The following is a 14341-nucleotide window of genomic DNA, read 5'->3' on the forward strand; positions in this document are numbered from 1 at the left end:
GTTTTCCCTTAAACGAGCATGGTGATCTACATTTTTTTATTGCATAATTTCGTGTGCAAAATTATCCTCTTTAAGTTGAAAAAATAAGGAAAACATTGTTCGAAAGGAAAAGAAATATAGCTGAAAGCAGGGCGCCTCTTTTCGCCCTGGCTAAAAGAGTGCACAAAACCAATACGCGAGGATGCCAATTATGACCTCGAAAACAGCGGTTCCAGGAACGTTTTGAATCAATGTTGTTTAGAATTGTGTGATTTTGCAATAAATTATATATTACATTGTTCAATTCGCCCGACACTTTCTACCTATCAAGATTTTTTCAAGTTTGCTTTAATAACCTTTGCTTTCAGTTACCGCAAAATGTAAGGTCAACTGATGAAATAACGCGCGTGATTAGGCATAAATGGGGTAAGATTGGCCCATCATGACTCTTTAGCGAAAATGGTGACCTTCTTTTTTATTGTATTTTTCGATAAAGTGCCTGGTAGGGAACACTGAGGGAAAGTTTCAAAACAATTGTTCGCATTTTTATTTCAGAGGAATCAACTTAATTGCACCCTCACACCACAGTGACGCGTTTAATTTTCTATTGCTACAACTGTTCAGTTTTCATCGAACACTCAACACTGCCTATATTCAGTGCTAAACTATTTTGAGTTAGGCTAAATAAAAAAATCGTTCTAAATAAAACAATTTTCTATGCAGTGTTGAGTAAATTAGGTTCAAGTGGTCCCGTTATTTGTGGAGAGAAACAAATCAACTGTCTTCAGTGAGGAACAAACTTTGTTAAAGCACAAATAGCAACAAATTGTGTAAAGCAGCAATGTGTTTCGAAAGACTCCTCAATCAAATGCTTTTCAGTAATTAGGAAACTTGAATTTATGATGAGACAGCACACGAGTTTTAGAGGCTTTGTAGATCAACACTCTGTAAGGCCTGTGTCAGAGGAGAGCGATTGTCTGGTCGATACACATACAAGTAAGGAATTTTAATTTCATATCACGATTGGCCCGTGAATTAATTTCATAAACAAATCCCAACTGATCAAAAATAACGGGGGCTTTTACACAATGTAAAAACCAACACGCAAAAGGTATGGTGAAAACGTCTCGGTATTTCATTCCATTTCAGCTCAAGAATGCCGTCAACTTAAGTATTCCCAACCAGTTCAGGACAGAGCACTAACTAATCACGTGATTATAAATATCAACACAACAAGAGAAGACATCTGCAACATCAGATGTTTCATCGAGCCAAATTGTTTGTCTTTTAACGTTGGACCTTTGGACGATAATCATCAATACTTGTGTGAGATAAGCAACTCGGATGAGGTACTGCATCCGGAAGATTTGCTGCCGCGTATGGGATTTACCTATCGGGGAACGCAGGTATTTTTAGAATTTGATTTTGTTCCCGGGCAAAGCAAAGGGCAGTATGGTAGTCTACTATTTCACCAATGAAAACGAGAGGCTCTGGGCAAAACAAACAAAAACTCGAGTAATCAAGGTTTATCTGAGTTTCGTTGGTATTTTTAGAACAATGATTTTGTTTTGTCCCCGGGCATTGGGCAGTATGGGAGTTTACTGTTTACCAATATAAACGACAAGTTCTGAACAAAAAAACCCAATTTCGAGTCGTCGTGGTATATCTGCGTTTTGTTGGAAGAAATTAAATGCCAAACCACAAAAGCCAAAAAGGGTCGATGGTAAAACTAGCATTTTCCACGCAAAAAAGTTGTTAGCTACGTCAGTATGGAGTTTTCACCTTAATTTTCTCTTCTTGCTTTACCAGAGTCCCTGTAGCAATGGCGCTTGTGTGGAGAATAGCACTTGTCAAGCTGGATACACCAGTAAAGGTTATCGTTGCATCTGTCCGACAGGATTCACTGGATCGAGCTGCAGTCAAGGTGATTGGAGCATAGCTTTTTTAGTTGACTTAGTTTCAGGTTAGATGAGTTTTGAAGACAGTTCAGTTCAAACTTATTTTACATACGGCGACATTGAAGACAGGAGAGATCATGAAAGAGACTTGAGTGAGAAGCAAAATAATTGCCAATCAAGCGGAGGTTAACCTTCTCTTTCCACCGGTTACCTGTTTGGCTTGGACTTGTAAGCTCTTTGTGATTCATTGTATAGTGTTCAAGTTTTGTTATGTTCAGACTCTTTATTTTTGCTTTTTTCACCGTTTGATATGATCACACGGCATTCTGTTAATGCAATCAAATTTGTCGTATTCAGATCAAAAAGACGCCAACATATTCGATAAATATTCCTCTTCCATAGCAAGTCATACTCCCGCCAAAAATAAGCGCCGATTAACTAATGTTCATAAAATAGCCAGGGCCGTAAAGAGGTAACCACCTCGTGTTTAGATAATTTGATCGAAGCCATCCTATTTGTGATCTAGATATTGATGAATGCACCAATGGTGGCCATGATTGCCCTGTGAATGCTGATTGTGTTAACACTGAGGGGTCCTTTAATTGCACCTGTAGTTTGGGCTACACTGGAGGTGGACGTGATTGTACAGGTAGGGACTGATAGAGGGTGATATGTGCAAGGTAACCACCAGTTGATATGGGCATGGAGAGATGTGCTTTTCAAGGAAACAAATATACATTATCTACTGGCACTCATATAGGTAGGCGATCACGAATAAAAGTGACCTTTTGTCTGGGAAAGACTTCATTATTGTTACTATTTTTGTAAGGCTCGTCGTAAAGCCAATCAGTTAAGCTTTTCTACTTCGTAGGTAATCAAAAATATAAAATCAACCAATACTTCACTGATCATTTATTGCCACCTTTCTTTCTCCTAATTTAGCCTTTCCTGACCAATTGAATAATTTTTTTTTTTAGCTGTAAATGACAGTTCTGATGCTCCTCAAACAACTGGAGTCTACAACGTACTCAACCACGGTCTGTCACCATTCCCTGTGTACTGTGATCAGACAAATGATGGAGGAGGTATTTTAACATCTTTTTTGCAAAACGGTTTCTGTGTTCGTTAGTAAACTTATCAAGGATGAATAACACAGACAAACAAACAAACAAACAAATGAATGAACCAAAACAATCATCGATACAAATCCCTAGTAATTGAGACCTGAGGAGACCTGATCAGTGTATCTTAGACTATCACTGTCTGCTCTAGATACCTGAAAAGGTCTCCAACCACTTTTCCATTTGTATTATTTAAAACCGAATTGCCAAAACCCTTTTTTCTAAATACGTCGAAACGGCTTGAAAATAAAGGAAAGAAAATATGTGGTGTGCGACAAATAAAGGCCGCAAACCTGTGAATTTGTTGATACGCACCTACACCGACCGGTAGAGCACCAAGCTTGCAGACATTCAGGCCTGTAGACTTATGCGACAAATGCAGACTTGCTGATTTTTGCCAAAACTCAAGTATATTAGTACATACCATGTATGTCGTTTTACCATTGTCATTATTGAGGGATTACTAGAGCACTAATCAGGCTTACTTGGCTATAGCTACACGGGCTCATTTACAAATAAACTCAGGACTGTGACTGATTATCTAGTCTGGGCAAACAAGATTTTCTTTCCCTCCATGTTCTAATCGCCAAGGGCAAACCTATTTTAACCATTTATTCACTCTGGTTGGGAATATATGCAGTAGCTGTGAGTCCCTGTAGTATGGTATGATAATCTAGTCACTTGCTCTTGGAATTAGTGGTTACCATGGAAACACATTCGGCGCAACACAATGGATGTCATACCAAATCTTTCTTTCTGCTTTGAAGTTTACCGTGCTTCATAACCATCTCTCTCTCTGTTAACCCTGACCAAACATGATGAACAAAAACAAATTTAATCTCAATAACAGCTCTTTATTTCATTTCCGTCTTCCGTGAATTTCAACATATGTTTAGACAAGAAACATGGTTTACATGGTTTTCATTGTCGATCAAAGCAGAATGCAGGACTCGTGTCACTTAAGACCTTAGTAAATGGCCTAGCACCCGCTGCGAGTCTCTCCATACTCGGAGGTTACGTTGGCACCTACAGTAAACAAACTGGTTGGCAATATTAAAGTTCTCTGTATTCATTCCATACAGTAATTTTGGAATTGGAAAATCTCACTTTGACAGGTTGGACAATGGTATTCAAAGTTGTCGGTGGCGCTTCTCCGCCAGACGTGGGTCAGTTGTGGGCGTCTTCTCACACCCATTCTGAAAATATCAATGATGCACTAGACACAACTACAACCTATAACGGACATTATAAAAACCGTATTGTTATGAACTGGCAAACTTTCCAACCCCAACAGGTAACGAACTATAATAGTAAAGGAGATTTCTCAAAATCGTAAAGAATTTTAAACGTTTGAACAAAGGATTATAGCCCGATAGTGTTTAAATGGCTGATCTCCTAATTGGCTTAGAGTTTTTATGATTTTGTGTGTCCGTTTTCTCCTTAGTTTTACTTTTGATTGAGAAGATCTGTCAAACACTCAAAATAACGTTTTATTTCCAAACACCCCGCAGTTCGTCAAAACATTTCCGCTGGGCACCGTAATTTGAACTCACTTCTGAGTATTTTTAAATCTGGTGAAACAAGGTTTCTCTTGTTTGATATATTACGTGTATACGCTTCTCTTGCACGACTGCCTACTGCTTTTTGGTTACGCAAACCTAACATTCCCAGTAACCCAAGGTACTATTTATTGCTTATACGTGTGAACAGTACAGCACAGCGCTTGATTAGCGTGTAAGCTGTCATCCTGCGCAAAGCCATCCGCTTAGTTATCGCAAAGAGAGAGAGAGACTGCACCATGCTTGTGGAATGATAGCAAATGGATTTTTCTTGGAAAAACAATGTGATATGAATTCCTCTGCAATTTCAGGTTCGCGTGGTTTTGTACGAGAAAGGCGTTGAAGTCGTCGCACTCAAGTTCAGTGCTGTGGGCACAAACAACATGGACTGGTTTTCACAGGCAAACCTTATCTCGTCTCCTTGGAATGACCTCAAAAATGCCCCATTCGTAAACTTTGGCATCATCGGACCAGTAGTTTTTGATCGCTACTTTGAATTTCTCAGATGGTACACTAGTTGTCCCACCGATACAGGTTGGTTGCTGGTCACGAGTCACCCTGTATGTCTGTGGGATAAACGCGCTCCTCAGCCCAATATTCAATACAGCAAACTGGCGACAGCCTCGTTTATGATCGATTACGGTACGTAAATAAACTGTATGAAATTGAAGTGACAAATAATTTCGTTAGATATGTTGAGAAGGTGCTCATCCAAGAGGTAATATAAAGTCAGGTAATTCGTCATTAATTTTTCTCCGCCCAAGCAAATGTTTCATTTACTTGCATTGCCGTCTTGAATTCTCCCCGGCTTACATGTACATGCCATTGGAACCATGTGAAAAGGCAAAGGCTGCCTTTTTAGGAACAAATTAATTTTTCCATTTTTAACTTGTGATTGCCATAGCAATTTACGAGTTGTAGTGCTTTATCAGATAAGGATATGCAGATGAGGGTTCGGTCACTCAATCGTTCAGTTCCGGTGTTAATTTATTTTCTTCTATCTTGCAGTAAATGTTGGAATTGCTGACGTGCTAGCCGTATTTGTCCGCTGAGGACATCTCATACTTTGTCTGGAGCTGCTGGCGTTGATATGTATCTCCACATATTTCGGTTTTGTAAACATGTGATTGACATCCTTGTACAGGCGGGCCAGAAGTGAATATATACACATTCCCGAACCATATATATGAGTAATACTTTTTCATGTTTTGTATCCACAGTACCACACACGGGTATATATGTCTGGACTTATGAAAACAGTGTTCAAGATATCGCGCCCTGATCAAGCGAATTTCTCCGAAGTAGACAATATAAAAATTAAACGGAATGTCAGTCTTCTTTTTTTATCCTTCACTCTCTTATCTTCCTTTTCTTGTTCTTCTCTATTTTTTAATCTCGTAAAGGTATTTTCAGGCCTTTAGGAGCCGTGAAATCAAAATGAATATGGGTGATTTGGTGCAATGTATTGTCACGGTTTTCATAAATCCAGTCATGTATGATTTGCCAAGGATAAAAACCAATATCTAGCTCTACTCTAAAGAATGAAAACAAGGTGCTGAACAAGTATAATTGTAGTCCTATAATTGACACAAAATTAAAACACCTTTTACTCAGGGGAAGGTGTATTAGCAGTGGACAACACATCATTATGGACCCCCATACGTCTCGGTCCGAAAAAGAGGGACCTGGTCAATACGTGGCCGTCTTGTCCTCGCGATCAGTGAGCACAAAATAATTTCGTTTAGCATAATGAGGACCATTTTCTTGCGGAATATAAATGTGTAATTCCAAATGGGCAATATTTTACTTGGGTAACCAATCACAGTGCAGATCTCGTTCATCTTGCACCTACGCTGAGCTAAGCTAACCGTATAATAATATTACAAAGACAAGAGGAAATAAATGTAATTAACATTTTGACTTTCAAACTGAACGGAGTTTATTTTTTTGGCATACTGAGCTTATGGTGTTATTATTGCCGAAGACATTACCACTCTTTCCCTCGCCAGGGTAATTTCCCATGTTACATTTTCTGGAGGAAGTGGGAAGTAGAGGGTGGATGCAACCATTGGTGATTTGCTGAATTTTTAAGAGGATGTACGAGGCGAGGTTGAAACTTTCAAAAGTTGTTGATTCCTCCCTCGCCGAGACTTTGGACTTGTCGACAGTCATTTTGACCTGGAGTTGAAGGTGACGTTGTGTTCTGGGCACAGGGGGCCCAAGCTTATGATAACACTCCTTGCATCATGAGCTTGGGTCGCCTGTGGTCTGGACTCGTGTGCAAAAGCGCCAAAAGTGCAAATTTGTCCCAAGACGTTTTTCAATGATTGTAGCTTCCAAGACTTCAGAAAAAATAGTAATGTAAGGTATTGCTTCGGAGTTGGATTTAATCTTTTAGTAGTCTGCAGATTCACTCGGCATCGCCTCGTGCTTTGACAATGTTATGACGAAATTCATGATCAACAACACGACAGACGCATGAAAAACTGACGTCAATTTGTTTATTTTACGCACGGCCGTGCTTCAATAACATGACATGTGCAGTTTCATTTTAGCTGCAAAATTTTCGTCGAGTTTCAGGTGCGAGTTCCTTTGGTAAAAGTCTCGGAAATGAATGCAGTAAATAGAAGAAAGTAGGGAAGACCAGCCAAATGTTTCTCTTGGCGTTGACTTTCCATCAAGCAGTCACAAATTGGTCTGTGACAGCTTTTAAAGGTAAACATCTCGGTTGATGTTGTTGTTTGTTTTTTGTTGCATTTCTTAAACCTACCGAAAACCATACATTTAATTACAAAATCAACAAAACAATCGCAGACGCGAACATTTTCGCGAAACTTTCATTTTAAAAACAATACAACTACACTGAAACATGGTTAATTGAAAACATCAGTCACCCATTGTCTATAAACTAAATGGTATTACCATTATTTCGTTTCTGAATTTAGCTTGGTGTAGTGAGAAACAAATACCGACACCACTGGACACATATGTCGCTTGGCCAACTAGATACAAACCTTAGCAGATTCTACGCAGAGGCTAGAAATAAGTCCAGAGATGTGTACAGTAAATCTTCACCCCTTTGTTTTTCGTCACGGAATTGAAAGATATCAGAATGGACCGCCACTGAACACCTGCACCTGAAGCTCACTTTCCGACCCAAGATTTAAAAGGTCAAACGAAATGCTGAATGCGACAGTCGTTAGCTTGAAGCGTCAAGGAAAAGAAAAAGTAAAACACAAACCTGCGATTGAAAACGAAGATTTGCTGCGACTAAAATCGTCGAAAGTTCTCGCCTTGAGCCGCTCACTTTCTCTTCTAAGCAACGTATTGTTCCACGTCGTCGTCTTCTTTTGTACAAGAGTTCGACTGGGTCCGAGGACCCCCAAAACGACCAGCTTCAAGTTTGAAGTGGACCCAACTGACCGCAACTACGCGACGATGGCGCATGATGAGGCTACCAAAAAACCATCCTGGTGGAATTGCCGATGTTTCCAGCACCGAAAAGTTGCCCCGAATGTGAGAACCAGACGGCGTGAACGACAGCTACAAGGCCTTGAAATTGTACATGTCCAAATTAAACCCGAAGTGCGAGTCGTTTTTCCAATATCCAAGAAAAAACTGGAGTCTCGACGACAACATCTGGTATGAAGCGCGTCCAGTCAGCGTAAACTCGCGCCACTACATGATGAAAAACATCAGCGAAGCAGCATCCTTGGTATCCTTGTCGAAGCCCTACACCAACCATAGCGTCAGGACGACAGCCAAACCTTTCGGTGGTCTAATGCAGGAATCCCAAACAGGCACATCATGGCGATCTCCGGTCACAGAGATGAGCAAAACCTTGCTCATTGCAACACGCGCCCATCCACGTCCCAGCTTCGCAGTGAGGTTCTGTGAAACAGCCTTCTCAACGGCACAACCGAGTCCTCCTCCACAGGGACTACTGTCCGTCAAAATAACGGTATGGTGGTGGCTCACGACAAAACTGCAAATTGCAATGTGGACATCGTTTTCATTAATCTAAACCCCGCAACTTGTGGTCTTTGGCATTTACCAACCTAATTTGTTTACTAAAACTGAAGTATTTTGACTTTGTTTGTCTACATTTTGATCGAGGAGTTTGATTTTCTTTGCCTACATTTTCCGGCACTTAATTCGACGAATCGTTCGAGTTCAACTGTCTCTCAACTGATTGTGGCGTGTTTATAAACAGCCAGTGAGATCCTTTGTCGTGCATTGTTAGAACTTTGTAATGAATCAAAAAATAAAACGTCTTTGAGCACCCGCGCTGTTGTCGTATGTTACAAAAGAATTGTTTCACGCTTTTAGCTGTGCCTATATCGAGTTATGGATGCACTTTTGAAAGTGAAGAATGATCATCGCAGTTAATTTTTCCAATTTAAGCAATTGGAAAGAAGAAGCCTGAAAAAATCAGGGCTCCAACGGGATTCGAACGCGTGACCTCCGCGATACCGGTGCGATGCTCTACCAACTGATGAGCTATGAAGCCACACATTGGGAGCGAGGTCAATTAGTTGAGTTCATATCCTCCCGTGAGGAGTGAAATGATGTGAAATTTTATATGAAATAATTCATATATGAACTGCGGTTGTAGATGAAATTAATTCATATATGAATTATTTCATATAAAACTTCACATCGGATGCACTTTTGTTTGTGCCTCTTTTTGCTGCGCCTCGAACAACTCTTAAGCTTCTTTCGTGCTCTCCAAACTTCCTGCGTGCATCCATAACTCGATATACGCACGTTAAGCATGAAACAATTCTTAAGTCTGCCCTGAAACATTCACCAGTTATAAAACAAACAGTGGATTAATGGAAAAGAAGGAAAAGGACAACGTCTGAAGATGAGGAAAGGAGCGTCTGAAGATGATAAACGCGAGGTTGCCATACCATATATCAGCGATTAAATTCGCTGGTAATTCCGCGGCAATCAACGTGTGTGCCAGAAGAGAGCAGCGACGAAACATTCGCTTGCGATTTACGCTTCCGTCCAAATTAGGGAACGCGGAGACCGTGCAGAATGGCTTAGTCTATCGCTCAACCCTTGGATGTACCCCGTAAGGTTTTTTCAAAGGTTTGAAAAGACGATTTACTTCAAGGGGCTGAAACTTTCAGTAGCTGTTCATTCATCCTTCGCGGAAATATTGTTATGTCAATTGTGTGGCCAAGATGACGGATCCAAGATGGCGGGTGAAATGACGTCATTTGACGTCACAACCAACAAATATGGTATCATTTTGTAGAACAAGCTCAGGGCTATCTGATCAATGTAAATTTACTTCGCTGTGCCTTAACAGAACGAAAACCCAAAGGGGGATTTCATCCAACCCCCTCCACCCCTTGTACCACCGTGGGGGCTTGTACGTCCGAGGGTTAAGATACGGAAACAATCAAGAAAAGCGAAGATTTCTGTGTGAGAAATTGTAAGACGCAAGGGATAAGCAAAACAAGCGAAATACGAGTCCGCGGATGAGATGGCCGCCAAAATTTCTACTACTCAAGTCAATGGTTGACAGATTGTAATTGGCTTATCAAAGCTTATCAAGTTGACTTGCGTAAAAGACTCACTTTTTTGTGGATAACTCGTTCGCGTTTTAAGTTTTTAAAATATTTTTTAAAGAAAATTTAGATTTCGTAGTAGTCTTGAATTTGGTGTGACAGAAAAAATGCTTTGGAGAAAATCGGCCTTTGAAGGTCTACAGTTACCTCAACAATCATTCCCCGCAGTGGAGGCGAGTTGAATATTATATCCGTTATTAGCCAGCTAGAGACACTAAGGGGAGTACACACCAAAGCAGTATGAAAAAATACCCGAAAAAAATTGCCTCAGAAGAATGTAGAGTGTCCTTCGATCGCAAGCAAATTCACGCGTAAAATGTCCAGCATGCAAGAAAAGTCACATGATTCATCAGGTGATGAAAAAACCCAAACTTTTCTCGCCAAGCTAATTCCAATTTTTACACAACAACCTATCCAAACTAGCCTCGATCGGTTTTATGTTTGCAAACTCGAAATTTATTTATATGAGGAAGTAAAGAAAAAAAATTCTAATAAAGCGAGTAAGTCACATAGCATTAAACTCAAGCGTATTTGTTTTTATTTGAGAATTCATTAAGATTACAATAAAAAAGAAAAAGAAAAAGAAATGAAAAGAAATAAACGAAAAGAGAAAACCCACTCTAAAAACGTTATTTCAAAGCTAGGGTAGTTAGTCAGTGAATGATAGTGTGGACGTGATTTCCCATAAAAATGTCTCAATTTTAAAGAAAATTTCCAGTCCGTACTGTGCAGTCTCGGCATTACATTACAGATCTCACTTGATGGAATGCAAATCGATTTTACTCGTTACGAACCACATACCTTATCTTTGAGGCCTTTCAAATTCTTTTCCCAACAGCTTCATTGATTTTTACCGCTGCGAGGCTTTTTCATCAAGTGATATGAGAAAAAGAACGAAGCTTAAAGCTTCGACCGCTTCGCATCCATAATGGCGGTTGTTTTGAAACTTTGAATTTACTTCATGTAAGTAGTTGCAAAATGTTTACATTTTGTGATGTCTTACATGGAACAGAACAAAAAACGCAAACAAACTCTCGAGAGTGCAGCACGGACTGGAAATCACCTTTAATCGACCCAGAATGAACTTTACATTCGTTGAACCCCCAAACACTCCACCTTCTCAAAATAGGTTTTCAGTTCCTAGTCATGAGATATTATCAACTCCTTTCAAATCACCAAATCACCCGTCTTTAGAAACTTATTTTAAGTTTTTAGTGATACGATATTACCAACTCCTTTGAAAACCTTTCCTCACAAAAGACTGCAGGGAGCAAGGATCCATTTATGAATAAGATGTATACATATGGTGATCTTAGCCGATACCAGGGTGATTAAAAACACCTGGCTTTAGTTAGGTCATTGTTTACTCGAGGTTTAGTTGGAAACTTTAGAGTTTGTCTTATGTCTTCTCTAATGAGAGAAAAATGAACCTCATTGTAACATTGAAAATTAAACTGAAGTAATCTTTTCTGGCCAGTGACTAACGTTATTGACACAACCTCCAATCAAGCATATTTTGTAGTCCGCTTGGGGGGAGGGGAGGGGGGGGGGAATACGTAACGGAATACTCAAGATGACAGGTGGCGGTTGTCAGTGTTGTTTGGGAGTTGTTTTTCTTAGAAGGCAAAACTGAAACTAAAATGAGCGTAACTAGTAAATGAAGGCAGTAAATAAAGAAATAACTGAATCAAAGAAAAGCAATTTCTAACACAGCGAATAACTCACATAGATTTAAACTCGTCTTATGTTTATTTGTTTTTATTTGAGAGTTCATTAACATTACAAAAACAAAAACAAAACAAAACAAAACAAAACAAAACAAAACAAAACAAAAAAAACACCCAAAAGAGAACTTCAAAACTAGGGTAGTTAGTCAGTGAACGTTAGCGCGGACGTGATTTCCCATAAAAATCTCGACCCGGAATTAACTTTATATTCGTTAAATCCCCAAAAACTCTATCTTCTCAAAATAATATGTTTTCAGTTCCTAGTAATGAGATATTATCAACTCCTTTCAAAATCGTTCCTGACAAACGATTTGCAGGGCGCAAGCATCCATTTATGAATAATGCGTATACATATGGTGATTTTCGATAAGAATAGCCGATACTAGGTTGATTAAAAGCAACTAGCTTCATTAAGATCAGTGTTTACTCAACGTTCAGTTCCAAACCTGAAATACGAATTCTCTAATGAGGGAAAAATTAACCTCACTGTAACATTGAATACTGAAGTAATATTTTCTGTGTAGTGACTAGCGTTAATGACACAACGTATAATTAAGCACATTTTATAGTCCGCTTTAAGGAGGGCGGAGGGGGGGGGGTAGGGGTAGGGGGTACTTAACTGATTACTCGAGATGGCAGGTGACGGTTGTCAGTGTTGTTTAGGAGTTGTTTTTCTCATTTTCACCATTTTATCAATGGTTAGAAAGCAAAACTGAAGCTAAAATGAGCGTCACAAGTAAATGAAGGCAGTAAGAAGTTCTCAACTGTCTTTTCTTTTCATCTCGGTTTTGCTGTTGTCGTCCTTGCCTCATTCCTCTGTTTATTTCGTGTTCTCTCATGATGTTTACTGCGGCACCCCATTAAGGCGAGTTGATGTGGTTTCCCCTTTCTTACAGTTAGTAAATGAAGGCTGGCTAACGCATTCAAGAAGACGGTTGGGTCGCTTAAAATCTACTCAGACAGACACAACGATGTGGACGATTATGATGATATTGATGTTTTGGTATCTTCCATGTTTGGCAGTGAGTGAAGGTAGGAAGACATTTTGGGTTAAAATGAGGATTCACTAAGGGAGAGGAAGACTAACTTGTTTCAGGAAGTTTCTGGGCCATTTAATTGTACTCTCGTAGCGGAATGTTACATTTTCTATGGCTACAAATGTTCAGTTTTCATCGTTCTCTTACAGTGGTCGTTAAGTGGTAACCATTTTGAATCAGGCTAAATTAAAAAAAAAAAAAAAACTTTCTACAAACTGTTGAGCTAGGCTCAGAAGGTCGTGTTATCTGTGGAGGTGTCTGCACTAAGGCAGAATAAAGACCTGATTTACCGAGTAGCGATGACGTTCTCAGAGATGAGGTTGTTCGAGGACAAATCGTGTAAAGTAACCATGAAAATAAATGAAATAAAGAAAAAATTACAATCTTAAGAGAAAGCCACATCCGCCTTACTACCTGGTTTTCATGCGGGTCCTCTATCCTGGTCGAATTGGAATTTGATGTTGCGTCTTGTGGAAGCAGGGAAGCGGAGAACCTGGAGAAAAACCCTCAGAGCAAGAACTCGTGGGACGCGAGCGCTCTCACCACTGCGCCATCGCTGCTCCAATATATTTTGGAAGGCTCCTCAAATGCTTTGCAGTAATTGAGTAAACCTGAATTTATGATGAGACAGGCAAGGTTTGGGGGATCTGCACCTCGACGAGGATTGCGTCTCAGGAACGTGATTGTTTGGTCGCGATGGACGTAAAAGAGGAGTTATTTTAATGTCATATTTCTGGCGTTACCGCACTGCATTAAGCATATCACAAACGATAAAAAATCACGCGAACCTTTTTGCTAACAAGTAAAACTAACATGGAAAACATGAGGTGAAAACGTCTCTGCATTCCATTTCAGCTCAAGAATGCCGTCAACTGGAGTACTCCCAACCAGTCCAGGACAGAGCTCTAACTAATCACGAGATTATAAGAATCAACATAACAAGAGAAGACATCTGCAACATCAAGTGTTTCATCGAGCCAAATTGTTTGTCTTTTAACGTTGGGCCACTCGACGATAACTTCCAATACTTGTGTGAGATAAGCAACTCGAATGAGGCACGGCATCCAGGAGATTTGGTCCCGCGTATGGGATTCACGTATCAGGGAACGCAGGTATTATTAAATTTGATTTCGTTCTCGGGCTAAGTATGTGAATTTACTGTGTAATCAATATAAACGACAAACACTGGGCTAAATCAACAAAAGTTCAAATCAGCCAGGTATACCTGCAGAGTTTTGTTGGAACAAATTAAATGCCAGATATTAAAGATTATTAAAATAGATTATCAAAATAGGCATAGGAACAAAATTACCAGCTACGTCATAACTAAGTTGACATCTTGATTTTCCTTGGTTACTTTATCAGAGTCCTTGTAGCATTGGTGCTTGTGTAGAGACTAGCACTTGTCAAGCTGGATACACCAGTAAAGGTTACCGTT

At 39.7% G+C, this 14341-nt stretch overlaps 1 protein-coding gene and 1 long non-coding RNA gene across 2 annotated transcripts; both read left to right on the plus strand.

The window, feature by feature from the left end:
* Positions 1 to 1111: 1111 nt before the first annotated feature.
* On the plus strand, positions 1112 to 2908 carry LOC145482908 (uncharacterized). Its single transcript, XR_014048832.1, has 3 exons — positions 1112 to 1385; positions 1789 to 1903; positions 2404 to 2908. It is a non-coding gene; the product is annotated as an uncharacterized LOC145482908 (long non-coding RNA).
* Positions 2909 to 2967: 59 nt separating this feature from the next.
* On the plus strand, positions 2968 to 5785 carry LOC145482925 (uncharacterized). The gene is made up of 3 exons (XM_081461567.1): positions 2968 to 4292; positions 4869 to 5199; positions 5566 to 5785. The coding sequence occupies exons 1-3, from the start codon at positions 4122 to 4124 to the stop codon at positions 5607 to 5609; spliced, it is 546 nt and encodes a 181-aa protein (XP_081317693.1). The 5' UTR covers positions 2968 to 4121; the 3' UTR covers positions 5610 to 5785.
* The last annotated feature ends 8556 nt before the right edge of the window (positions 5786 to 14341 follow it).

This window comes from Orbicella franksi, chromosome 3 (assembly GCF_964199315.1).
Source record: "Orbicella franksi chromosome 3, jaOrbFran1.1, whole genome shotgun sequence".
Taxonomy (NCBI): Eukaryota; Metazoa; Cnidaria; class Anthozoa; order Scleractinia; family Merulinidae; genus Orbicella; species Orbicella franksi.

Coding starts and splice junctions, on each gene's coding strand:
- LOC145482925 (XM_081461567.1), top strand. CDS start 4,122: ATGGTATTCAAAGTTGTCGGTGGCGCTTCTCCGCCAGACGTGGGTCAG. Junction 4,293..4,868: donor AAACTTTCCAACCCCAACAG/GTAACGAACTAT, acceptor CTGCAATTTCAG/GTTCGCGTGGTTTTGTACGA. Junction 5,200..5,565: donor CTCGTTTATGATCGATTACG/GTACGTAAATAA, acceptor TCTATCTTGCAG/TAAATGTTGGAATTGCTGAC.